General features: G+C 36.7%; 1 protein-coding gene across 1 annotated transcript; it reads left to right on the top strand.

The window, feature by feature from the left end:
• Nucleotides 1–1,517: 1,517 nt before the first annotated feature.
• LOC136801903 (protein patched homolog 1-like) lies at nucleotides 1,518–25,455 on the top strand. The gene is made up of 24 exons (XM_067058583.1): nucleotides 1,518–1,672; nucleotides 3,390–3,609; nucleotides 12,238–12,436; nucleotides 13,130–13,334; nucleotides 13,816–13,888; nucleotides 14,165–14,283; nucleotides 14,428–14,551; nucleotides 14,808–14,879; nucleotides 14,999–15,117; nucleotides 15,418–15,706; nucleotides 15,840–15,998; nucleotides 16,084–16,308; nucleotides 16,539–16,657; nucleotides 16,758–17,175; nucleotides 17,265–17,516; nucleotides 17,898–17,961; nucleotides 18,143–18,300; nucleotides 18,627–18,852; nucleotides 19,271–19,359; nucleotides 20,230–20,421; nucleotides 20,561–20,698; nucleotides 21,662–21,804; nucleotides 21,894–21,987; nucleotides 24,679–25,455. The coding sequence occupies exons 1-24, from the start codon at nucleotides 1,647–1,649 to the stop codon at nucleotides 25,297–25,299; spliced, it is 4,344 nt and encodes a 1,447-aa protein (XP_066914684.1). The 5' UTR covers nucleotides 1,518–1,646; the 3' UTR covers nucleotides 25,300–25,455.
• The last annotated feature ends 490 nt before the right edge of the window (nucleotides 25,456–25,945 follow it).

The following is a 25,945-nucleotide window of genomic DNA, read 5'->3' as shown; positions in this document are numbered from 1 at the left end:
GGAGGAGAAAATTCCACAAATTTCAACAGAAATTGTTTCGGTCATTGGTCAACCAGTCATCTTTACGTAACTAATGGTAACGGATGAGCATTTTTGAGCAATCTCATCATTTAAAATATAAAGCACTTAGGATCCTTCACTTGCGATCGGAGTGATCTGAGGATTTAAAAATTGATACGAAAATTGATGTCATGTAGTCATACACGAACCTTGAATTTTGAACGTGAGTGGTTTGAGCGATATACAGGAACTTAGTCGACCGCGCGCACATTATACCAAAGGAGACGCGCTGCGCGCGTAAAAATAAAAAGATAATACCTAAAATGTGACGGAGCCCGATTTTGGAAAAAAAAAATTTCCGGCCGAAAATGCCGGAAATATGCCGGAAAAACAGGTTTTTTGGCATTTTCTCAAGATTTTATCATTAGTTTTTTCTGATTTTTTGCTCAAAGGATGCGTATTAACAATGCCCAAAACATGGCCGAGTCCGATTTTTGAGAGAAAAAAAATTTTTCCGGCCGAAAATGCCGGAAATATGCCGGAAAAAAAAACTGTTTTTTTGTTTTTGGTATTTTCTCGAGATTTTATCATTAGTTTTTGCTGATTTTTTGCTCAAAGATGCGTATTAACAATGCCCAAATCATTGTCGAGTCCGATTTTTGAGAAAAAGATTTTTCCGGCCGAAAATGCCGGAAATATGCCGGAAATCGCCGTTTTTGCAGATTTGAATTGGGCTTTTTCCATACATTTCTTTGTTTTTTCACTTAAAAAAATTATTGATAACAATGCCACCATCAAGCATGATTCAATTGTCAATAAAACTTTTGCAATTCTGCAACCGGAACTTTCTATTTCTTTTTTCCCTAAACCCCTTCCCCCCATCAACAATCAATGATGACATTTAATGCATTTTCGCTAAGCGCTATATTTTCTTAATGATTGTTTTTCTCCTTATTGCTATTTAAGTTTCATCATCAGGTAGGTCCATTCAGCATGTTGCTTGTTATACCTTAAAGCGAGGGTGGACGAACTAAAATCAGTGTTTTAACCCCTCGTAAATTTAGAATAACTTTCTACCCTCCCCTAGAAAAATGAAAAAACACCCCCTGGAAATTTTTCTCAGATTGCCCTCTTGAAATGTTCGTCCACCCCCCTGTATAGATATATAATGGAATGGCATACAAGGCCTTAACAAGAAAATTGACACAATCATATTTGTCTCCAAAATCTGTAAGTTATTTTTCCTTATTAATCGTTGATATTCTAGGGAAGTTAACGATTAAGAACGTCGAGAGACGTGCGAAGGGAAGGTTTCTTGTTGGCCATTATTGGTTCACAGAAATGCTTCTCGGTTTGGAGTAATCTTCTCTTGTTTACGGTTGACATTCATCTCGTCTACTCAAGAGTTGTTATGAAAAGTGTTGGGTGGTCTTTTCTATCAATGGAGTCATATTACTTGTTAATCGTACAGTTTCACACTTTAACACAAACGTTACTCAGTTCGTTGTTTGTCTATCAACTTTCATTCTAATGTTTTCAAAGTTGTACATGTAGAGATTTATTGGGTAAAGAAATTATTTCAAAATCTTCTTTTTTTGATACTTAGGTATTCGAAAGTTTGAGGAAGCATCAATTTGAAGCAATCAATGCAAACACAACAACGTAACATAAGGTATGTGTGATTTTATCATTCTTTGTAATTCGATCTAAATTTTTATGCCATGCGTTTTTTTCTCCTCGACATTGACAATGAAAAAATATTGTTGTAAGAAGGTGATGTGTGTGAAGGATGTTTGTTAAAATGTCGCTTCGGTTTGGTTGGTTAGTATGTGGTGCCATGCTTATGCATATTGTTTTTGTGCTTTGGAAGCCCTCTTAATCTTTATGCTGAAACTGCTAACGAAGTTAACAATTTTAAAGAATTTCTTTGGCTGTGTAACGAATTTTACGAGCAAGTATTGATTGAGACATGGATTGCTATGACTGATTTCCATGTTTAGAGCATTGAATTTTCTTTAGAAAAGCTCACCAATACCTTTTTAATATTGCACCAAGAACCATAATTTGACAGCAGTTTATGTGTTTGACAGTCGGGTCCATATTTCATTTTTAGCAAGTGTTTGGCTGCTGGTTGGCCGGGACAGTATATATTGATTTATCTACTTGAGCTCCAATATGGTATTGAACGCGGGAGTCGAAGATAGCATTCAGGGTATAAGCATCAAAAAAGGATCACGGAGTTGGTGAAGAGACAAGGTCATTTTGTTAATATCTAGGGGGTATTTTGTCGAAATCATTTTGATTTTCCACACAGCATATATTGAAAAGTCAAAATATTGAACAAGTTGTAACCATTTTTGTGGATGAAACGTAAAAATTTGTGACAACGAGTCAAGATTAAATACTGTCATATTACACAAATTTAAAATATGTCTATAAATTGATATTCTCAACACCCACATCAAATTTGTACTAGTAATAGCATGCTTTAAAGGATTATTTGTGATTCATAGTCCCGAGTATCCCAAAATTATCCGAAAAAGCCGTGTTGCTCCTCGTTGATTATTATGGCCTAACAATTCTCGAAATTTTCTCTTTTCTCAACACGTGGTTTTTTTTATGAAAACTCAACATTTGAATACAGTGCGATATTAATCGCCTCGTTCGCCCTTGCATTTCAAAACTCAGCCATATGATTGTGTCTGAAAAAGCCCTTGTTTTATTTTTAAACGGGTGGTGCTTGATTAAACTCGCTCTGGTAACTGGCATGAAAACCTTAATGGTCTGCTTGTATCCATTTCCGGTAACTTAACCATTCTTAATCATGTCACGAAGGCTAGCGTGTCATCATTTTAAGGTGTTTCTTCATGTCCGTCTCATGCTCATTTCTCACCCTGAAATTGAGCGCAATTTCAAGCTGCATTTCATTTGAACGTCATTTGGTCCACCCTCTGACGTTTTCTTATCATTTTCAGACCGCACAAGTGGTGGTTGGCAGACTGACAGAGGGAGGGGTGTTGTTTTGATACTACTTCACATGTACTAACTTTAGACCACTGTAAAGCTGCATTTGTGAAAGATGCCAAGGACAGGACAGGCCACCCATGCGATTTTTTAATTCTTTTGTTTTGAAACTTCTTTCCGCTCTTTCTTTCAAAAGTTGTTTGTTTATGTTCGACTAATGAGCACGTCCACACGTACAAGTTTTGCTTCATTGTTTGAACCCTATCGTCATCAATCGGTGTATGATTGCCCTCCAAGGCACATATGCTTCATGCATTTTTGTGCAGTGTAAGAGACCGTTCCCTGTTGAATGTATGAACAAAAAGTGTTTTAATAATTTTGTTCTTAAATTTGATATTCTTGCTATTGAATTATCTTGTTTATAGAAGAATTATAAAGAAAAACATCATCATGTCACCAATAGATCGTGCTTCGAAAACGAACAACCCGAACACAGTATTGCAGCGAGCATCAGACACGTTCGTCGAAATTCCCCTCAACAACACGGGTGATGTTCAACCAGCAGCCTCATCTGCTGCCGTCTTCACCATCAACAGAAACAATGATGAACAAACTAATGATTTACACATCGATAACCAATCAAAGGTACCTCACTATTTCTTTAAGTGTCTCTTGAAAAAGATCTTTTGAATTAAAGGCCAGGGTAAAGTTCTTAGTCAATTCCGGGGAACGTTATTTTTCAAAAGTGATTTTGTCCAACTAAACGACCAGTATTGAGACTGTCTGTAGTAGTTACTGACTAGATTCAGGACAGATTTGACAGAAGCCTATTTAAACCACATTAATATGATTGATTACAAGTTCACCGATAATTAAGAATTATTTATACATCGGTATCAAAATATCCTATGATCTTAATGGCTCTGACCATAGTCAAAATATCGGTTATGAGATTTGAAGATAAAACTTTAGTTTTGAGCTCCTTTACACTTTTAACAAAAACTCTCTTCATACCTTGTTTGTGAATTTATTCTATCAAGAGTAATAAGCAATTTAATTACACAAACGACCTTATGAAACTTTTAAAGACGTCAAGAAGATGTTATGTTAACCTCTTTTACAAAAAGTGCCAAGTTTTAAAGGGTAATCAACCTTTTTGTTTCGATTTTTTTAATTGTCTGCAAAAGATTGAACTATTCAAAAAGGAAAAAAATTCTAAACTAATGTATCAAAAGTTATGACTTTTTGAGTAAGACAAATTGGGATGAAGAATTGGTCAAAAACCACTATTTTCAAGATTTTGAGACGACGAAGCTTTTACAAAATTTTCTGAAAACCCATTTTTTGCCCGGCAAAAGATACACCATCTAGTGCAGAATGAACTGGATAAAAATCCTTTATCCTAAAAACTTAATGTTTTTTGTATGGGGGTATTTTGAAGCCTCCTGATAGTAGCTTTAGTTTCTAGCTATAGTAAAGTTTCAGTTTTTCATCAGAATATAGCGTTAAAATCACTGACCTTTATATATACCCTGGACCAAGTTTCTCAATCCCGTCGAAGCAAAATCTTTAATCGGAACTTTTTGAAAAGTGGTACCCTAATCACCATTAGCACTACTCAATAGCGGTGTAAATGCATCGAGAGCGCTAGTTCTACTTTCCCTCGCAAAAACTTTTGATGATATAGCGCCGTTAGACGTTAATTTTTTTACACTGCTATGGCTTCAATCCAGAAAAAAACTTCGATCAAAGATGGCGGATATAGCTTGGTCCAGGGATAAATAAAGGTCAGTGGTTTAAATCAGTGTAGAAAATGAGTAAAATTTCATAGTTTAGAACCTACGTTTCAAAATTTTAAGTTTTTTAAGTTTTCTTAGCTCTAGTTTTAAATCATGTTTTACAATAGTCGTAAAATCTCATCTAGATGACCTATGATCCTAATAATTTACAAATATATTCCTAATGAGATTTTATGAAAAGTTAGAGAGTATCAGATCGTTTCGAAAATGCGCTTTGTGTTCTTGTTGTTTTTTTATATTTCCACAGATCGTCTTCTAGCCGCTTCTAGAGGCTCTAACATTTGACGCAATAATTCTATGTAAAAAATACCTGGTGAAAGTGTGTGAGCTTGGTGACTATCTGTGTGTGCATTAATGTGAACTTTTAATTGCAAAGAGGAAAAGCAAGCTTAAAATTTGGTATACAACTTTTTAAATTTGGTTCAGTGGTTCTCAAGTTATAAGCTTTTGAAGTGAAAATTTGCTTTTGAAAAAGTCCGAAAACACGTCATAGATGTGTGATGTGTGAAGACAATTCTATGCGGAAATCCTCTTATTTTCACTATTCTATGACTTTTACGACTTATTAATTACGACAATTAATGATCGCAGCTGATTTTTATCAATTATCGTAACAGAAGTTGTTGCGAAAAATAGGAAAGCAGCCATTCTGAGTGATTTTTCCATTTTTTCCAGATTTCAGTGAAAAATGTTAAAGAATGCTTAATTTGATACCCCTTTTTTAATGAAATCCAAGTCAAATTCTGGTTGTGTTCTGGATGTTGAAAAGATGTTTCCTTTTTCACAATGAAACATTTCATTCAGTGCTTCCTTGATTGAAAAATGGAAAATAGCAAAACAAGCGACACCTAATTACATGCATGTGGGAATTTTGAACGATTTATATTTAAAATAATAATTACAATTATGTAATATTGCACCAATGTTTTTTTTAGCCCATTTTACTTTTATGTAAATCAAAGAAATTCCGGACTCAGGCTTCGTTTTCTTTATCGAGAGCAACTCCAAATAAATCGCTCATGACGCCAAATGTTTGACGGATTCTTTTCTAAAAGTATTTAGATTTTTCTAGAGCACTCAAATGTATTAATATGTGTACTGTCATTTTTGTCTGAAGTGTTTTGTTAGATAGAGATAGTACGTTCACCGACTTTGTACCAGCCAAGTTGTGTTTGTTTTAGAGCTGTTGTCGTTCATACCAGCTTTGTTGTGTCTCGTTCTCGTTCTCCCCTCTCGTTCACGCGTTCAATAGAGAGCTTTGTACGTTCATGTTGTCTCGTTCAATAAAAGAGCTTTGTACCAGTTCTTTGTACCTTTGTCTCGTTCATAAAACCATTTGTGGTCCCTTCAGTTAAACAATGCCTTATAGAACATACTCCATAACTCGAACTTAACCTAACTCGAAAAAATCTAACTCATGCAACTGTTCAAATCTAGCTAAAAGAACAATGCGTTTTAGGCGTTCTACGAGTAAGGAACGCTCCTGGTAATTCAACTGAAGTCCAGTCAACTGAATCCAATAATGTGAAAAGCTTGACTTGATAAGCTTAAAGACTCGGTGTTTCCATAAAACCCCTGCACGAAAACTTGCCCTTTGCTAAGAATTAAAGAAATCCTTGCATTGGCGTCGAAACAAGGCATTGCATTGAGTTCACATAGGTGTCAGTATCGGTGATTGACTGTCTTCCCTTCGAGTGGGCAAGGTCATTAAACATCCGTTAAAATTAAGTTTTCAACGAGTTTGAAAGGAAGTCAACCATCTAGTTCTCTACAGTTACGTATAACCGTATAAGTGATAAATTTCACGATCTTACAACGTTAGGGTCTTTTTATAAATCTCTTTTATCACCTATAAGATTACGTACATGGTTAGGGAAAAATAAAGCTAAAAACAAATATATACACCGTTAAGAAAGGAAATTCAGTTCAGGGACAAGATCAGACACAAATTCTCATGATGAACAGGGGACCGGGAAAGGAATAGGGAGGATGGAGTGTCATGAAGATGCGTCTGTCCTTGCGCGTTGAAAGTTTTCCTCTAAGATTTATTTTAGAGCAAGCCGATATTCCATCACATGCTAGTTCTTTATAAGGAGCTTGCATAGATTAACCTCGCATGAGTTTTCATAGAGTTTTTTCGATACATTTTTCTGAGAGAGAGTAATAGATTTCTCGAATTTAAAAACTTTCATCATTTTTCTGACGTCAATAAGAATAACGCAAGTAGTAACACTTACGACTCTTGAAAGCACCGAATCCACCAACTGCATCTTCAGGAAGAACCACTTGATCCAGTTTCGGCCCCATTTCGTCGACTGTCCTTTCAGAGGAGGTGCATTGCTTTCTAGTTCTCAAGCCAGTTTGAATTCTCTCTTTTCAGGCAAATCCAATGAGATGACCTTTCTGCTGTCTCTTGAAGGTCTTTGACTGCTCCCCTCACTTCCGGGTTGGTACAGCACAAACGTCTCTTTAACATGTTCACAAGCCTCGTGCTCCGACTGCCATGTGATGATAGTCGACTGACCATGCTTTTTCCTCACTTTCCTTGATAAGTCTGGCATAACGGTCTGCTTTTCGTTCCTCGGCTTGCTTGATGTTCTCCTCCCATGGCACTGTTAACTCGAGGGTTATACAAATGTTCTTTTCGTTACACCACACGACTGCATCCGGGCGCTTCTCGGTTACTAGGACAGGAAAAACTAACTTGGATTCCAAATCTGTTGCTATTTTCCAGGAGCCTTGCCATCTTTCATCCGTCATGGGAGCCTTCTAGTGGCTCTTGAATTCCGTGCTCTCTCTAGCCTTACAAAATCTCATCGTGGTGATCTTTTCCTCCTTGGGCAGAGCACCCTCATTGAACTGCTCGATCTTCTTCTTCAGAACATTGTGGATGATCTTCAGTATCTCATTGTGTCTCCAGGTATACCTGTCGAAAGAGAGATGATAGTTTGATAGGATGTGCCTTCTGACCACATCTACACATATCGTCTTCGGCTACTTCCCATCTAAGCCGGTTTTCGGGTGATGGCATGACATCGTACGTGGACTTAATTAGAAACGAGGTTCGGGACCGCTGCCAGCTCCAAATCTCCAAATCTTGCGTTCTACTACGTTCTCTTCCCATCTAACACATTGGCCTTGTTGGGGGGCATTGCACAAGGTGAAGGTATCGCTTTTCCTGTTCTTCTCTCTTTATTTCGGCAACCACTGCTTGTCGCTGTTGTTTTCTACCTCCCTCAACATCATAACAGTCTGCACCTTTGCTGCTTTATATTCTTCTGCTATGGAGCTGATTGGTACCTGTAGCTGGTTCATCTTGCCATACAACACTGTATTGTTCAATTGTTTGGGAAGACCTAACCACTTTCTTATCAAAACCCCACATCTCTGCTTTATTCTTTCTACTGTCGTCAACGGTATTTTATACATTTAAAACGGCCAATAAATCCGTAGATATAAACCATACTAGAGGCACCAGCATTTGAACTTTCCTGGTAGTTCTGTCTTGTAGATAACTTTTATTCCTTTCTCCATATTTTCTTTCAACAGTTTTGCTAGATCGCTATCTCTCAATGCCTCTCTATACCATCTACCCAAACTTTTGACCGGCTCTTCCTTGACTATTGATATGTTTTCACCACCAACCATGTATCTCACTTCAGACTGCTTCCCTTTGATCAATGTTATACTTCGGGATTTCTTGGCTTTAAACTTCATATCTGACCTGTTAATGAGATCTTGTTGTCTTCACTGCAATATCATTCATGAATGCTCTCAGTTTTGGGATACTTGGGCTGTTGGTGTTCGATGCCGGCAGCAATAGTTCCATGACTATTACAACAGTACTACAACACGAACAAAATGACTAATATCGTACATCTTGTCGCAATCCTAACTTCGAGCCTCTGCCAAGTTGTTGTGAACTCCGTTGTTGTGAAACGTATCTTGAAAAGGCTGTAATATTTCAACACGAATTACTGTATGGGTTCTGGTATCCAAAAGAATTCCCTTCTTTTCTCTATCATCTCTTGTGGGACAGACCCATATGCGTTAGCCAAATTGAGCCATACCACTGCAACATTCTCTTTCTTTCTCTTTGCTTCTTGCAGGTCATCCTAAATGTCGTATGTGTGTGTTATATACAACCAGGAATTTCTGCAATTCCTGCTTTCTGGATCGATTCATCGGCAAAGCCGTTTCCGTCAATGTTTAGCAACGATACAGGTCTAAATTGTCGATTCCTTCTGCATTTTCTTGTTTGGGAAGATATTCCCTCCGCTATGCACCATCGCTTAGCTACGTCCTTTTTCTTCCACATCTCTCTCACCAGAAAAAATAGCTTCAATCTCAGCCTAGGACAATATTTGTAGGCTTTGTAGCTCACGCAATCGTTTCCAGGTGAGCTCTTGTTTTCTTGATAAAGGCCCCAACTTTACTTTTCTTGATATCACTGATGTCGAATGATAACCCGGGCTGATATGGTCTTCTCAGTCCCTCGATTGGCGGTCTTTCTTTCATTCTGTTTTCATCTCCGTAAACAGCTTTCTGATGATTCCCTAGCTCCTCTTTCGAACATTCAAGCTTTCCACTTCTTGCTTTGCTGAATAGTGGTGATTTTGCAAATATGAATGTTTTTTTAGGAACGTCTTCCGACATTGTTCTCGCTTCTTTCTTCTTTGTAGTCGCCTATCCTTCCGAACTTCTTCTCTAAGCCTGGCTTTCATGTTCTGGTACAGCTTCATGAGCCCTGCTTTTTGGTCCTCATCTGTCTTTAACCATCTCGCTCTCAAAGCTTTTTTTCCTTTCTTGATACTTCGAATCTTCATCTCCCGTCTACTGGGCGTGTTGTGGACGACGGTTTTTTTGGCTCCTCCTTCTCTTTCTAGTCCTTCCCTTGTTGGTAAATCGGTCCTGCTAACATCTCCAACTTTTACTCTACCGATCCTTGGAATTTGCTGACCTTGCTCACTTCGATATCGAATTCCTTGTACCTCTTCTTCTCATTTGACTTTGGTCACTTGACTTTTGGTTTCTTTTCACTCCATTCTCTTTCATCTAACTCAACTGTAACGTTAGTCCCACTGTGGTTATCATCCTGACTTGGATCACACGTCTAATGGTTTTGAATCCTGCGTTGTTGAATTTCTCTTCTTGCACACTATACAATGGTGGATTTTCATTTCTCAAAACCTTGCCGCAGCACTCGTAAGTTTTCGGTTGTCCATTGCAATTGTCCGTTTCAGTTCTGTTTTCCTCATCCTTTCATCATTTTTCTGACGTCAATAAGAATAGTGCAGAACCTATTTGGCACATTTGATGAAATCGAAACTGTTTTGAGAAATCGAAACTGTGTTATATTTTAGGTTTTATTTTCAATTCCAGTTCCAGTTCCAGGCTTCAAATTTTCATTCGCCTGATTCGTAAGGGTTTCAAATTCTGAAATGCCCAAAATGTTCTTAAAATTTTCTCACTTGTTCTTGCATTTTGTGAATATTTTAGTGCAATTTTCCAAGAAATCTTGTCTAGAGCCTGCAAAGCGAACGGACAACGTTTTTAAAACATTCTTAAATCTTTTATCTTTTGGTCTTGAAGATTTAAGCTATACGTTATTCTTATAGAGAGAAATGTACCAGTTCCCTGGTATGAGTGCTTTCGTCATGTTCAAGAAGAGCACTGAAATTGATTTTTTCTTTCAATGTACTCCCATGAATAAACCAGAGATATGTTATAGCGGAGCTGGATAACGCACATTTGAAAAAGCCTTGTTCTATCTCTGTCCCTGACATTAAGATTTGATATGAAATATAACTTTTTTAATTACAAACGTGAAATTTGGATTTCCTCCTAGCTAATGATTCTGCTGCAACATTTATCGTTCACGATTAAAAACTTTTAATTATCAAGAGGGTCTGTAAAACATTGGTGAATGACAATTAAAAAAAATAGTAAAGTTATAAGAAATTTCTTCTGTAGGATTATAAATAGCACTTTTTCATTTGAAATATGTCTGATTATAGAAAAAATTTCAAGTCAATTGAAACAATATTTGTCAAAATATTTACATCCGAAATTTTTAAAGATGAACCATGAAAGCTTCTCATATTCATAACACACATATTCATTTACAAGGAAGCGACTTTCCTTTCGTCATCGAATAGCATTAGAGTCCTTCAAGACACCCCTGTCTCTGTGCCCCAGTGGGTGTTGAGTACCCAGTGGGGTGAGAATGAAAAAACCTGAAATTCACTGGGGTGAAAAATATTCTTTCAAATATTGAGTGGGGTGGCGAAAATTGACATTCACCGGGGTGAGAAAGAATTTTTTGCATGAGCTAAATTTTGGTTAGTCTGTTGGACAAAATAATTCTAGTTAATTCTATCGTGTTTTAACGATGGAAGGTACTGGCTAACTTTTGGTTAAGTGCAAGTCAAAATCTGCTTCTTACATGCTACTAAAGTAGAAATATCATTTTGATCAGACAAGAAATGTAATGAGGTCTGGGGGAAGGGGGCTTATAGAGGAGCAGTATGGTTATATCAAATTTTATAAACTCTGGGTCCTAGTAATGTTTAGTCAACATTGTTAAAGTAGAGGTCTTTCTTTCAGTATCTACGCAAGTGAGAAAGCCTCTCGAAAACTTTTGAGGCTAGAACCTAGCTTTAAAGAAAGAAAGGGCCAAGTACAACCGTGGTTTGCGCTGATAGAGAAATTTTAGATTTTCAACCCCTTTCGTATGGCACTTTCCACGTTTTAAATGTTTTATAAGTCGGGTTAAATACAATAAATATATTTAAGTGGAACATTTGATGGCGAGCGAAGTGAGCAAATTTTTTTGGCTTTTTCGAATATTTCACCTTTAAAGAAGGGGAAAGAGAAATTTTTTAAAAGAAAAGTTCTATGGTACTGGGGTACGTTAAAATAAGGGCTTTTCGAGTGGGGTATGTGTAAACTTTTTATCATTTTCAATGGGGTGTTTTTTTATTACAACATTTCAGTGGGGTGAGTGATTTGTCCAGTGGGGCTGAAAAATGAGCCATTTTTGGAAAAAAGTTTCACTGGGGTGGCCAGTGGGGTGGATCCCACTGGGTCACAGAGGCAGGGGTGTTTCAAGAATTATTACATGCGTTTCGATTTTTATGTAAAGATACATATACAAATTTTACTACCCACTGGATACATTTTTTGTTAGTCCGGATATTCAAAGTATCCTTGGCAATTTAGTCAAGAGGAGTGCCTTACGAAATATTTCGCTCAAGGAGATATTTGAAGGACATTATCAAAACAAAAGTTTCGTATTTCTTTCTATTTTAAACGTTGTTTCCGAGCGAAATTGTTTTTTTGTATAACACTATCAGTTTGGAATGAAATAAGTTGTGAGATGAAAAAGGTGAGAGATCAATGTTATTGATACCCTAATTATTTTGGCCTTACCCTAGGGGAGTTGATTGCTAATCATGTTTGCTTCTTATTTCAGTGCGAGGCTTTGGAGACGATAGCTCGCACCGTTCGTAAAAAGATCCACGTCAACTTCTACCGATTAGGATGTCAGATTCAGAAGCATTTTCTTGGAGTTGCCCTTTTCTCTTTCGTCATCCTGGCTGTCTGTATTGTGGTCCCTTTGAACAAATATGGATTGACGGTGGAAACAGACATCCAAAACATTTGGGTAGCTTGTGAGTTTCCTTTTTATTTTCCATTCTATAATTCTAAATAAACCATTCGTGCATCTATTTGAGGATTTTTGGTTCGGCCACCTATCAAGTTGGTATTTTACGGACCTGAGACTGATTTAGAATAAAGACCGGTCTATAAAAACCACGCACGTGACCAAACTGAAATCTTGAAAACTGCTTTTAAAAAAAAGCTCCCGAAGTCCTTGAGCTCCGACAGTGTATTTTACAGGTTTGTTTGCAAAAAACCATGTACTCAGGTCAGGGAACCAATTTTTTCGTTTCTTTTCTCTTACATTTAAATCAGTCCCAGGTACAAATTTCAGTCAAAGCAAACGGGAAATCAACTTCATTTAGCCAAATTACATTCTAGTCCGTAAAATACCAACTTGATAGGTGGCCGAACCAAAACTCGCGAAATATCTACAATCATCTTTGTTTATCACTGGCAAAGCTTCAAGGTCAAATCATTTTTCAATCTTTAGATTTTAAGGGAACCTCTCTTCCCAACATAAAAATAGGAAGAATCTCGAACGGTTATGACATTTCTGATATTATAATGTGAGCTCAATCTATAAAATTAGATAACTATAAGATTGGATAATGTAGAACCGAAGATCAGGAGAAAAATAAAGAAAAAAAACTTTGTCTTTGATGATTTTCACTGTCCAATAAATGCAATGTTTTCACTTTCAGCCAGCGGTCGTTTGAGCGAAGAGGTCGCTTACTCTGAGAAAACCACCGGAAGAAAAGGCTTTCAAAACGAGGCAGAGTTTGGATACGAAGTGCTGATGCAAACAGCTAAGGATGAGAGTCAGAACATGCTGACGTCAGCAGCTCTGCAAGATCACCTTGAAATGGTAAAGAAAGTGAAAGACATTAAATCAAAGACGTTTGGAGTGTAAGTCTTTCCCAAATCCTTTTCATCCGCCAAAAAGCCCTAATTCTTTCTGAAACGATTTTTAGATTTTTAGATTTTGCTTTTTTAAATGAATTGTCGGAATATTATTGTTATATTATTGATATGTTTTCTGTAACAAATTTCATCAAGATTTCGAGTTTTTAAACTGGTATCAAGTTTTCCTATGAACTGATTTTTATTAATTCGGCTATTTGGTATGAAATAATGGCCGAAATAGCACAGCAAACCAAACGCTCTCATTTATTGTTTCGAACGTGCGAAGAAAGACAGGATATAAAAACTTATCATTTTTTAAGAAAAACCTTTGAGGCCCTGCATTATTCTTGAACAATTCTCAAATTTTGGAATGTTGAACATTGGCATTCTTTTAGAAAAAGATAAATCTTTTATGAACAACTGTGTAACTTAAACGGGAGCCAGCAGATTGTAATCATTTTTGTTTTCTATGTTTTCATTCTAGCAATTGGACATTACGTCATATTTGCGATAGATATCGACCCCCTGACTTCGGGGTAGCTCACGAGTGGAATCAGGTAAGTGCTGCATTTCTCTCCAGCAATCCATAAAAGAGACGTTCCACTCATTTTTTTAATTCAGAAAATAAGACCTATTACAGTGGTGTGGTTTTTGTTGTTTTAGAAATGAAATCCTGCCTGTTCAAAACTGGTAATCAAAGACTTTTCTTCATTTTGGACTCTATTTGTTTTTCTCAACCTTTTAGTTGGGGAAGTTTTCAAGGTGTGGACCCATTTAGCTAATACACCCCCTAATAATGTTCATGGAATTGGTACGTAACATGTATTTTTCAGGCAATCGACAATATGGTTCCATGTTTGGTGATGACTCCACTCGATTGCTTTTGGGAAGGCTCCATCATCGCAAGCTATGGCCCTCATTACACTGAAAACCTTCATATGCATCTCAAAAGGTATTTTTTTGCTCGAACAATATTTGACAATCAAAGACAAGAAAAAAAACTTTTCCAACGAAATGCTAATTTCAATTTTTAGCTTTTTCTTTCCAGAACTTTGTCACCTACAACGCTACAATTTCGTCTTTTTTATTGTTCTAGTTTTCACAACCGAACCTTAAGAGAAGGCTACAAGTATCACAACCCACAGGACTTGGTTAATTATCTCGGAAACAGTTCTTCTGATCAGTACATGTATAAAAGGGTGAAACGATTCGTTGACAAGGTAACTCCACTGTCCTGTACTCGCTTGAGTTGCTTATTATATTAAAAAAGAAAATTATCTTCCCTCAGACCTCTCTCATTCAACAAATCGTACGGTAGCCTGAAGATCTATGCTATGATATGATTTCTTATTTATATACCGATGGCGAAATGAATACTTCTCATTTAAATACGAACACGGGTCCTCCTGTCTAGGATAGCAATAGTAAAAAAGTTGTTCTTGTAAGGATGTTTTAACAAACTTTTTTTGCAATCAGGTGGGTTTAGGTGCTGGTTACATGGATCGACCATGCTTTGCAACACACAAATGTCCATCCTCATCTAACGTGGTAAGTGCAACCAATGTGATTCTAATCGTTACCTATTCAATTATTTTCATATTTTTTTGAGGCTCGCATTCATTGTAGGGAAACTTTCTCTATGTTACGATCCGTTCTCTCTTTTTTAGAGCAAAGATATAGCAGGTGAATTTCAAAACGGTTGTTATGGTGTTGCAAGAAAGTACATGTATTGGCCCAAAGATGTTATCGTCAGCAAAATGTTCCTTGATGAAGATGGATTTACCAGGTAAAAGATACGCGTTTTTTTTACAACAAGCAAATTTAAGCTGAAGCTTGACTGTTTTATTTTTTGTCTCGATATTTTTTAAGTCTTCTTCTCAATTCTTATATTGCGTCTTACTTCAGGTATAAAATCAGATGTGTCTTTTTAATATGAAATTTAGGCTGAAATTGGTCTTAATTTTTCTTTCACGCGTTGCCTCGTCAAAATCTTGTGACCTTCTTCTTTGAAATTTTTTTCATCGTGAGCTGTTAAAATGTGATGTATGAAAATGATGTATAAATGTGATGTTGAATTTTCTTTCAGTGCCCATGCATTACAAACGGTCTTCAAAATCCAGAGCCCCAAGACTTTTCTCCTTGACAAAGAAATGTCTCGAGTTTTCGCATCACGTCAGTTTGGCCTGAAAGAAGCGACCAAAGTGATCGACGATTGGAAGTTGCAGTTCACCAAGATGGTGAAAGAAGAGAACGAGAAGAGAAAGAGCAATTCTTCCAACATGCTGGCTTTCTCCACTACCTCATTTAAAGATTTGGTCAAAGAATTCTCAAACACGCCACGAAAAAGCTCAACATATGTCGGCCTTATTTTACTGGTACCAAAATGTCATATTCTTACAAATCAACAAAATAATATTTGAACATACTGCAACCCTTTTTTTTCTTTCAGAAAACAGTAACACATGCGCATTTTTTGCACATAATAATGACGGTTCTTTTTTATCATAGACGGTGTATTCTATCTTCACGTTGAAACGTTGGTCATCTACCATCTACTCTTACGGTGGACTTGGTTTGATTGGTGTGGTGTGCGCTGTGGCTTCCGTCTTTGCTGGGCTCTGTCTAGCAAGCTTCTCTAGGATGAGTCTCAATACCATATCGGTTCAGGTAATGACAATTATCTTTCAACGTTATTTTTTGAGCATCATTTTTGAGTGGGAAATGCATTCAAATGATTTCACTTTTCCAATAGGTGCTTCCATTTCTGGCATTAGGACTTGGCCTGGATAACATATATTTGATGGCAAGGACGTATGTTTTCGTTTGTGATCGAAGGGAATTCAAATGTAAAGAAATTGTGGGAATGTGTCTTGGTGAAGTTGGTCTTGATATCACTTTGGCTTCGTTCGCAAACACTTGCTCTTTCTTGCTGGCTTCCTTTGTTCCCATTGGTGCTGTGCAAACCTTCGCCAAACAGGTTAGAGTTTTAAACACTCTGCGCTTTTTTTGTAAAACAACAATTCCTTATGGATTATACTGTTGAGTTCTAGTTCTAGTTCATGTCCATCTTACAACTAAGAAAGCAAGAATATTCGAAGATCAGTTCGAAAATCCCGAAGAAAGAGGAGATGAACAAGACGAGTTCTTAGAAAATCCTATCGGACAACCTTTCGTGATTTTTTATTGTTTGGTTATTTAAACTTTCAGGCAGCGATCATTTACGGAGTCAACTGGTTCACTGTGATTTTTGCTTTCTCAAGCATTCTCTCCTTCGACGTGGTGCGACAACGACATAAACATATGGACCTTTTGTTTTGCTTTAAAGAGTAAGTTCTCCTATGGAACACTTTTGATGGATCTTAGCAATTTCTACTCCTCCTCGCTAGTCTTCTTGGCAAATATCAATAAAAGAAAACATTTTTTTAGGTGTGCAGATGATGACGATGATGACGACGACGAGGAAGAAGAGAGACGAGCCAGACAAGTCAGCGAATATGTGCAAAGTAATATCTCCATGAGTTTCCCTGGTGCCACACCCGATCTTCCTCCTCTCAATGCACAAAGTCGTGTTCGTGTGACCACACCCTCAGTCATCAGGCGTGGTGGAGATGAACCTCCTCCTCCGCGGTTCCACTTGAGTCGTGCCAGTGCCGCCCAACGAAACACGCATCGCTCCTTTAACGTGACACGACAAGATCGAGAACGTCTTCGACGGAACAGAAGACGGAAAAGACGAGAACGAACCACTCGACAAACCACCTGCAAAGATTTCTTCTTTAAACTCTCATTAACATACTTTGCACAACACTACTATGGACCTTTCCTCGTCAAAACCTCAACCAAGGTGAGCTTAACAAACTTGTAGCTACTATTTTTGGGTGATGAGCACGATGATGTGAGGTTATTGACATTGCTCAATCGTTTTTTCTTTAGATCATTTCCATGATTGTCTGTTTAGCTCTGTTGATAATTTCTCTGGTCGGAGTGATGCAGGTGGAAAAAGGACTGGACTTGAGTGACATGGTACCCAAACAAACAACAGAGTATCAATATTTCTCTGAGAGACAGAAATATTTCTCTTACTACAAAGTGTTTGTGGTTATCGCCAACAATACAGACGGCACACGTTTCGACTACGCCAATAACCAGCAGCTCGTTTACGACCTTCATCGAAAGCTTTATAATGTAAGAATATATATGATGTGTGTCTCCTATGTATCTTTTCTTATGCACCGATCCCTGTGTTCAGTTGTATCCCTTGCTTAATGAATCTTTCCATTTTTTCTAACACCTAACATAAACCTTATTTAAACTTTTCTTTTTGGATTTTCAGAACATTTCTAGCCGTTGAAGGGAAAATAAATTGTTTTAATTATTTCGACAAAAATTGATTCAGCCTTTTTTTAACCTTTTTGCAGCATACTTCACCAGAGTTCAGGAGTACAATTTTAGACTCCGATTCCGAGGGATCCCCATTTTTAGATCTTTGTGTTTATACCCTTTAAACGTTTCTTTTTTGAATATACGAGACTTCATTTAGACTCCTTTTTCTTTGCTCATTGTTAGGTTGGAAAGATGGTGAAAACACCAAATCGATTCTGGTTGGATGTCTTCAGCAGTTGGTTGAGAGGTAACAACACATCATCCTATTCTAACTGCCGCCAAATATCAATTAATGATTCTAATAATTCATTTTGCTGCTTGTGCTCGGCTGCTCTTAATTTTTTCAATCTTTGGGCTGAATTGTTCTCAACGTGTTCTTACATTTAGCCCCTTAAGTGATGTTTAGAATGAAATTGATTTGTTCATAGAATGGCAGACGGAACTGAGAGAGCAATGGAGAGAAAAGACAAAGAATGGCACGCTTGACAAAACCTGTTTACCGTACTGTCAAAATACCATGCTGGAAGTGCAACGAATTTTCGAACTGCTAACAACGCCCCTTCGTATTTCACGCCCGACCAACCCGGTATTTCTTTGCGCTTACTTTTGCTTTAGTTGTGTATCTTTGATAATGCTTAAACCAAGATTATGAGCAGCAGGTGCTAAATCTTTTCAAGTATCAATAGTTAAGCTTTAGTGGATCTCCATTTTCCCTTATGTATACAATTTTATAAACGTAAAATTGGCATCTAAGAAAATTAGAGATATTGCGAATTCGTTGGAATGAAGAAGACATTTAAGGTTATGGCCACGAATAATCTACAGTAAAACAATCAAAGTTAAAAGTTCTTTTTCTAGAAATACTGAGCAAGATTTCAAAAATAACGTGGAGTTGAATTTCTTTTTCTTTAGATCGGGTGCACGCTAGCAAAAGCGCCGACTTCGAAAGAAAGTAAAAAAAATATCGTTCATCGATCGCTTGTGAACGAGCAAAATATCATCAATCCTGACCTCTTCTACCTTGCACTCTCACTGTGGCATACTGAAGATAGCCTTGGTCTTTGGGAATCTGAGGTTGAAATGTTACCTCGTCCACCTATCACACACATCAATCATCATCGATGTCATTTCTTCCCTGGTAAGGAGCTTTTCCTTTTCCTTTTCTTTCTCTCATTCTTTTACTACGCAATTCAAAATTTATAAAACACGTTCATTGTTGTTGAACTCAAACTATTGTTGCGAAATTTGTACGAGTTTTTACGCAATGCAATTGGTTCTTTTCGTATGACGACTGGGCTAACACAGCACGGAGTTGCCCGGCGCTAAGAACATTTACTATGACGTCAGTTATTTTCAAAGAAAATCCATGGCCTACATTGACATCTTATTTTTTATTTCTTACGTCAGAAATTCACTCAAATCTGTATCCGTTTCAGTCGTCTTTCCAAGTCTTTTTCTCCATAAAGAGAATCGGCCGAGCTAAAAAGGACACGGTTAACAAAAACAATAACGACTGGTTAGGAATGTAAAATAAACCTTTTCATTTTTTGGTTCAGAAATTCTTGAAGCAGCACCTGAATATTCGACTATCAGCTTCGAAGTTCACAACATCCAAACAAATGAAGATTACGTCCAACTCATCAAAGTAAGACGCCAACGAAATCAATATTTATTACTGAGCTAGTGTGCGTCTAATCCTACTCTTTTCTAGTTTGATTATCGTACTGAAAGATTTATTCATTTCATCATGAACACTCACTTCTTTCAAATTACTTCTAAAGTCTATTCACGATAAGTGTGCACTCTTTTTTCATTTACCTATAACTTTTGAAGGAATTCTTCAATCTTTAAAAATTTGGTATCGTTGGAGAGATATTTGTGAGTGGAACAATTTGAAATAAAAAAATCTTTAAAATAATTCTAAAAATGAAGATGAAAATGAAGAAGAAAAAAATGAAGATCTTGTAGAAAAGTGCTATAACTATCATTTTCACTGAAGTGAAACCTTAATCATCGAACGTCATCACTGTGAAAAAATTTCTCAAAAATAATTATTCAGTCCAAAGATATCAAACAAAGTTATAAGCTAATTGACGTCTAAAAACGCTGTTTTCTGCTGTTTTTTGGGGTCAATCACTTATTAACTTTGTATCATAACTTTGTATTGAATAAATATTTTAGTGAAATTTTTCCACAGTGATGACCTCCAAAGATCAAAGAATCTCTCCAGTAAAAATGAAAGTTATAGCACTTTTCTACAAGATCTTCATTTTTTTCTTCTTCATTTTCATCTTCATTTTTAGAATTCTTTTTAAGATTTTTTTATTTCAAATTGTTCCACTCACAAATATTTCTCGAACCATACCAAATTTATAAAGATTGAAGAATTTCTTCAAAAGTTATAGGTAAAAGAAAAAAGAGTGCACACTTATTGTGAATAGACTTTAATCAGTTTTTGCATTTTTTATATTGATAGCAAGGGAGCCATAATCACATTTTTCATATTCCTTTGCAGGACGTGAGGAAGATTTGTGACGAATTTAAAAAGAAAGGATTGAATTCTTATCCAACGGGGATTCCATTCACATATTGGGAGCAATTCGTTTCATTGGACGACCACCTGATTGTTGCCATCACTGTCCTCCTTTCATCTATCTTCCTCGTCGCTCTCTTCTGCTCCATGAACCTCCAAGCTGCTCTCTTCATCGTAAGTAATTAATTACTCCATTACGCTCTAGCAACGCCTCAAATTCCTGATCTTGATATTTTTCATTCAAATACTTTCGAAATCTAGCCTCACGAAACCCACCATTAATGATATTTTGTACTTTCCGTTCACGCCACAGGTCAGTTTCCTTGGTATTAATTTATTCGAGACGGTTGGTTTCATCGGGTTGTGTGGCATCAAGTTGAGCGCCATTTCTATCATCCCACTCATGATGTCGGTGGGTGCAGGAACACAATTTATCGTCCACTCTGTCATGGTATGAATTATAACTTTCTTTGCTCATGTGTTCATAGTCGTTACTGATCATTATAGTATGTGCCTATCCAAATTGAAATCTTTCTAGTGAATTCAGAAAATAGGGAACGTTAAAAATTGTTTTTGTGTGAATAAAGTTTCTTAGAATGAAGGTTTTTGTATGATTTTTTTTGTCATTCAAAGTCGAGTCACATATTTCTAATGACCCCTAAAACGGAGGTTTAGCTATTTTTTTAAATATCTTATTCAAAAAGCATAGCACCGACATCCAATTACTATCAATGCGTATGAAGGCAATGCTTTACGACTTAAAAATGTCAAAATTTACTTTGCTCTTTATCATCATACAAAATGATTGTCCAAACAGAGGTTAGTGGCCCCCAAAACGTCGATTCAATCAAATTGAAATTGTTAAATATCCATCACTTCAACCAAGTCTCGAATTAATAACACGATAAGATAATTAGTTTTTGATAATTTTTCAAAAAAAATTCATACCAAAACAATAAGTGCTTCAGGCCTGGCTAAGTGCAAAATCCCGCGCAAAATACTAGCAGTCTTTAATGTTAATTTTATCATGAAATATTTCGAATTTTCTGAAAAACTTTGAATTACTGAGTTGGTATGTTGGTATATATTTATACTTTCCAGATTTACCCAGTTTTTAGGGGTTGATTTCCAATCTTGTTTGACTTTGACGGTTTTAGTCCAAAAAAGGGATTTTCGAAACAATTTTTGAAAAAATATGGAAGAAGAAAATTAGCCATGTTAAAAATGACACTTTGGTATTTTTCTCTTTTCGGACTCAGAGAAATGTGTAAGGATTGAATCTGAAGCTTTTCCAGGTTTTAAAGTACCAACATGGCTCATTAAGGCAAAACCTCCGTTTTGGGCGCCGTCTCTGTTTTGGGGGCCTTATACTGTACGGTAAATCTGAATTTCTTTTCATTTTTTGTGTGAACAGGCGTTCCTGAACACTGAGGGAACCCGTGACAAGCGGGTGAGAGGTTCGTTGGAAATCATGTTCGCATCAGTGTTTGATTGCTGTCTCTCCTCCGTTATCATGATTGCCATGTTGGCTTCTTCCAAATACGACTTCATCGTCAGGTAACTAACGCGTTGCTTTCTTCTTACCATTTCGATGATTTCAGGAAAAGTTTTTCCTTTTCATTTATGACGCTGCATTCATTTTTCAGGTATTTCTTCCAGTTGATGTTGTGGATCATTTTGATTTCCATGTTGAACACGTTGGTCTTCCTCCCTGTTATGCTCTCTATCGGGGGACCCGGGGTAAGTCTATTTTATCCTCAACTTACAAAAAGCACTAGTAGCAAAAACAAAAAGAATATAATTTTCAAAATAGTTGGGGGAAAGCCCTTGAGATCCGTAGCATCTTTCATGAGACGCAACCGCATGCTATTAGTTCGAAGGAAGAAAGAATTTTGAGATATTTCTTAGAGGTGACCTGCGAATTAGGCCCGGCAAAAGTGTTTTTGTAAAAAACCCCCAACCCCCAACATGAGTAAAAAATTGACGATTTTTCAGAGTTGAATGAATAAAACGATAACAATTGATACTATCGGATGGGGTATGAAATTCTGGGAAAAAAGTACTACAACCAGCTCAAACACAGAAAAAGATATGGCCATTTGAAGTCCGAAATCCTGTGAAAATCTGTTACGTTTTAGACAAAATTTGACATCAATCTTACTCTACTTTCGAACCAACCACACGCGGTTGCGTCCCACGAAAGATGATACGGATCCTAAAGGTTGCCCTTACTAAAAGCTAAATTTATTTTTGTTTCCACCCTTTCCGTGCCCAAATCAAGTATATTTGACATTGCGAAAATTTTTCGACAGGCCCATGTCAATAATATTTCATATTGTGAAATCATGGATTTATCATAGAACTCTGGATACACAACAAGCTGGTTTTTCATCGATTTCTCATGTTCTAGCCTTGTCCGCAGTAATGACATTATTGTTCACACTCCTCCATTCACTAATAATTTTTCGTAAATTTTTTATTGCATTTTTCATCAAAACACAGATATACAATTCCCAAATGAGACTTAAAGATCTCTCAAGAGAGTCAAATGCATCAAATTGATTGCTAATGATATGTCGCTATGACGTTTCAAGCTGTGAGAAAGATGCTATGTATAAGAAATTGAATGTTGACACCAGAAAATTTCAAACTTCCACCTTGCCAAAACCACCGTGCCACCGCGTGCCTCCAAAGGATTTTCATATCACTATGAAGCCAAGATACTCCAGTCTAACATATGTCAATCCTAGCTCTTCCCAGGAAAAAATTGGAAAGATATTGCCAACCTTATTTTCAGCGTCATTCTAGGCTTTTTACTCAATTTTTCTTGTTTGATGAAGTTTTTTTCACATTTAATTTCATAAATGTATTTGTTAAGCTTTCTTGCTTTCATTTTCAAAGTTGCATCCGGTAAATATACAAAAACAAGAAGTTACAGGACTTTTAAGAAATGGGACAATTAAGCATTTTTCAAAATCAGGGACCTTCGAGCCGCCATGACAGTAGACTAGTAAACTAGTCGTTGAAAACAGACCCATATACAAAAAATTCAAGCTCCAAAAAAAAAAGAATCGAAGAGGTGAGGTCTTTTTCTGAATTTCAACGACTAGAAGCTTCTTCCCTCAAAAAACGTTGTTTAATTTTACACCTTTTTTAGGTTTTTGAGAATCCATCCAACTTTTTGACTAAATGATATTTCATAGTAACATTAAACATGGGAACATATAAAAAATGAGTATTTCCAAAAACACAATAAACAGAAAGAAAAATAAATGCAATCCCGCACGGGTCAGACATACAGAAATCTGTATGTCTCTCCTTACGATTTTTAGGTGAAGAAAAAAAGGCGTCGGAAGTAGCTTCTAGTCGGTTATTTTCCTTTTCTCTCACGCACGCTGAATATTTAATTAGTGTTTACATTATTTGATTGACAGTTATATTATAAGGTTATAAGTAATAACCGACTAGTTTACTAGTCTACCATGACAGTTGTCCTTTGCGGACAAAGCTAGAACATCAATTGTTTTCTGAAACAATGGAAAGACAATAGTTCGCTCTCCACCGTTTTATTTGATGTTTATCCAGAGTTCTATGATAAATCCATGGTGAAATACTTTTTAGAATCCAGCCATACAAAAAAACTGGGCAAAAAATTTTAAAAAGTCATGCCCAAAATATTTGACATTGGGCCTGGAGGCTAACAATTGGTGAGGACCAAATATACATGTCATAGGCTGCTCAAAATACATTTTTCGTTTTCTCCCGCCGAAAACAACTGCATCGCCTCGAAAATATTTGTCATTTTTTTGCCATTTTTTCCCGTGGGCACGGAAAGGGTTAACAAAGATATAGGATCGATATTCCCCTTGATAGAGAATCTTTAATCATCGGGGAGGGTCCAATAAAACAATGTCTTGAATGTTTGATGTTTGCATAAAATGAGAATTGCTATCGAGCTGTGGTTGTGATTTAGTATCTTCCAAGGAAGTGTTGATTTATTTTGATATTTGCCAACGCTTTTTGCAAAAGCAAGCCGTGGTTCGAAAATCAAAATAGAAAAATGAGACCAAATTTACATTGTAATATTGCCTTTACACGTTTTAGAAGAAACACACTTTTAAGAAACATGAGGCTCAGAATGCCAAAAAAAACTAAGAAACATCTAAGAAACATGCTGAGGCTGAGAATGAGAAAATAACATTTTTTAATTCGTTTTTTTTAAGAACCTTCAAATCAAAACAAATGCTATTTTTCTTTGCATGAAAAATAGGCTGATTATGTCAAAAAGTTTAGAAACATGTAAGAAACATTTAAGGCTCGAAAGGCCGATTTCTTAAGAAACATTGAGGCTGCTTGGTAGAACTAGTTTCCTAAAAAAAAACATACAGTATCCAAAACAAGGAAGATAAATTTTCTTTTTTAATTTCACAGAAAATCCAAGGACGGAATGCAATAGCACCAGTACAGACACCAACATATTTCAAGACGTTTCCTGGTAATCTAACCGAGTGGAATACATTTAATCCTTACCGACGGAACACTCTATCGACGGTTCCTGAGGAGAGTAGTTACTTGAACTCTCGCAGTGGCACACCGGCAAACCGAGGGGCTGCAGCTTCCATAAGTGGCGGTAATGTGAGGGGCGGTAATGTGAGGAGAGGAACGTCTTCTTCTATGTCTCTCGATGAATTTGATGAAGTTGATGTAGCAGAGACGTCTTTTGAAGATCACCACTTTCACCCTCCTTCGTCCTCTTCCAGACGCCCAACGCCTTCACCTGCTTGGTCACACACCCCTCATGCATGTACTGCACGGAATGAACGTTTTCACCATGCCACAAACTACCGCAATTTGCCGGCCAAAGGGCGGCGGGGTCGTGGTGAGAGAGTACCTTCTTCAAATAAATGGCAACATGGAGAGAGGGGTGCAGAGGCTCCAAAACAAACTTACGTTGAGATAGAGGAGAATGAGCATCGGGTGACGACTAAAATCAAAACCACCATTGCCATGGAGTTCGAATATTCTCATCCTTTTTCTGTTCCCGAATACTAAGATTCCTTCATGAATTCATTTTGTAAATTATTTCTTATTTGTATTTTTTATTTGTACGAAAAAGCACTAAAACACCTTCATTGCAATCATATCAGTCGGCAAAATGATGTCTAAATATCCGTATTTTAATTTTACTCATCACATTCACTCACTTGACCAATTGGCCGAATTTATTTTTATTGTTACACGGTTTTTTTCTTTATAAGAGCATCCAAAATTGTTAAAGCCTCCGGATGTTCTTATTTTTCAGATTTAAATGTTCTTATTATGTTCTTTTTTTCACCATTTTGTGAGTATTTTTGTGCAATTTCCATAAGAAATCAGGTGTTTTGGAGTCCACAATGCCTTGAAATGTTCTTAGCTTGTTCTTAATATTTTGGCGTTCGAAGCTTATAAAACAAAATGAAAAAGAAAGAAAAATTCCTCAGACTACAAAGTTCTATAATTTCAGAGTTTCGCCATCAGTTTGTAGAATAAGAAATCATAGCATGGATCTCCAGGCTAACTTTGGACAAACACGCATGGTTAACACAACCAACCTCTCTTTAGAAAATACAAAATACAAAAACTTGTTACAGAGACTGACCATGCTGAACATTCCTTTCAAGCTTTCAATGAAATGTTTACAAGATGTTATAAAAGAACA

This window comes from Clytia hemisphaerica, unplaced genomic scaffold (assembly GCF_902728285.1).
Source record: "Clytia hemisphaerica strain Z4C2 unplaced genomic scaffold, Clytia hemisphaerica genome assembly, whole genome shotgun sequence".
NCBI lineage: Eukaryota > Metazoa > Cnidaria > Hydrozoa > Leptothecata > Clytiidae > Clytia > Clytia hemisphaerica.
The sequence above is the reverse complement of the archived record's forward strand: the minus strand, read 5'-3'. Positions and strand labels throughout refer to the sequence as shown.

What these genes read in the sequence shown, in the direction of transcription:
- LOC136801903 (XM_067058583.1), top strand. Translation starts at nt 1,647, where the DNA reads ATGCAAACACAACAACGTAACATAAG. An exon ending in TTATCGTCCACTCTGTCATG is followed by an intron (nt 20,699 to 21,661) that starts GTATGAATTATA and finishes TTGTGTGAACAG; the next exon opens with GCGTTCCTGAACACTGAGGG. An exon ending in TCTCTATCGGGGGACCCGGG is followed by an intron (nt 21,988 to 24,678) that starts GTAAGTCTATTT and finishes TTAATTTCACAG; the next exon opens with AAAATCCAAGGACGGAATGC.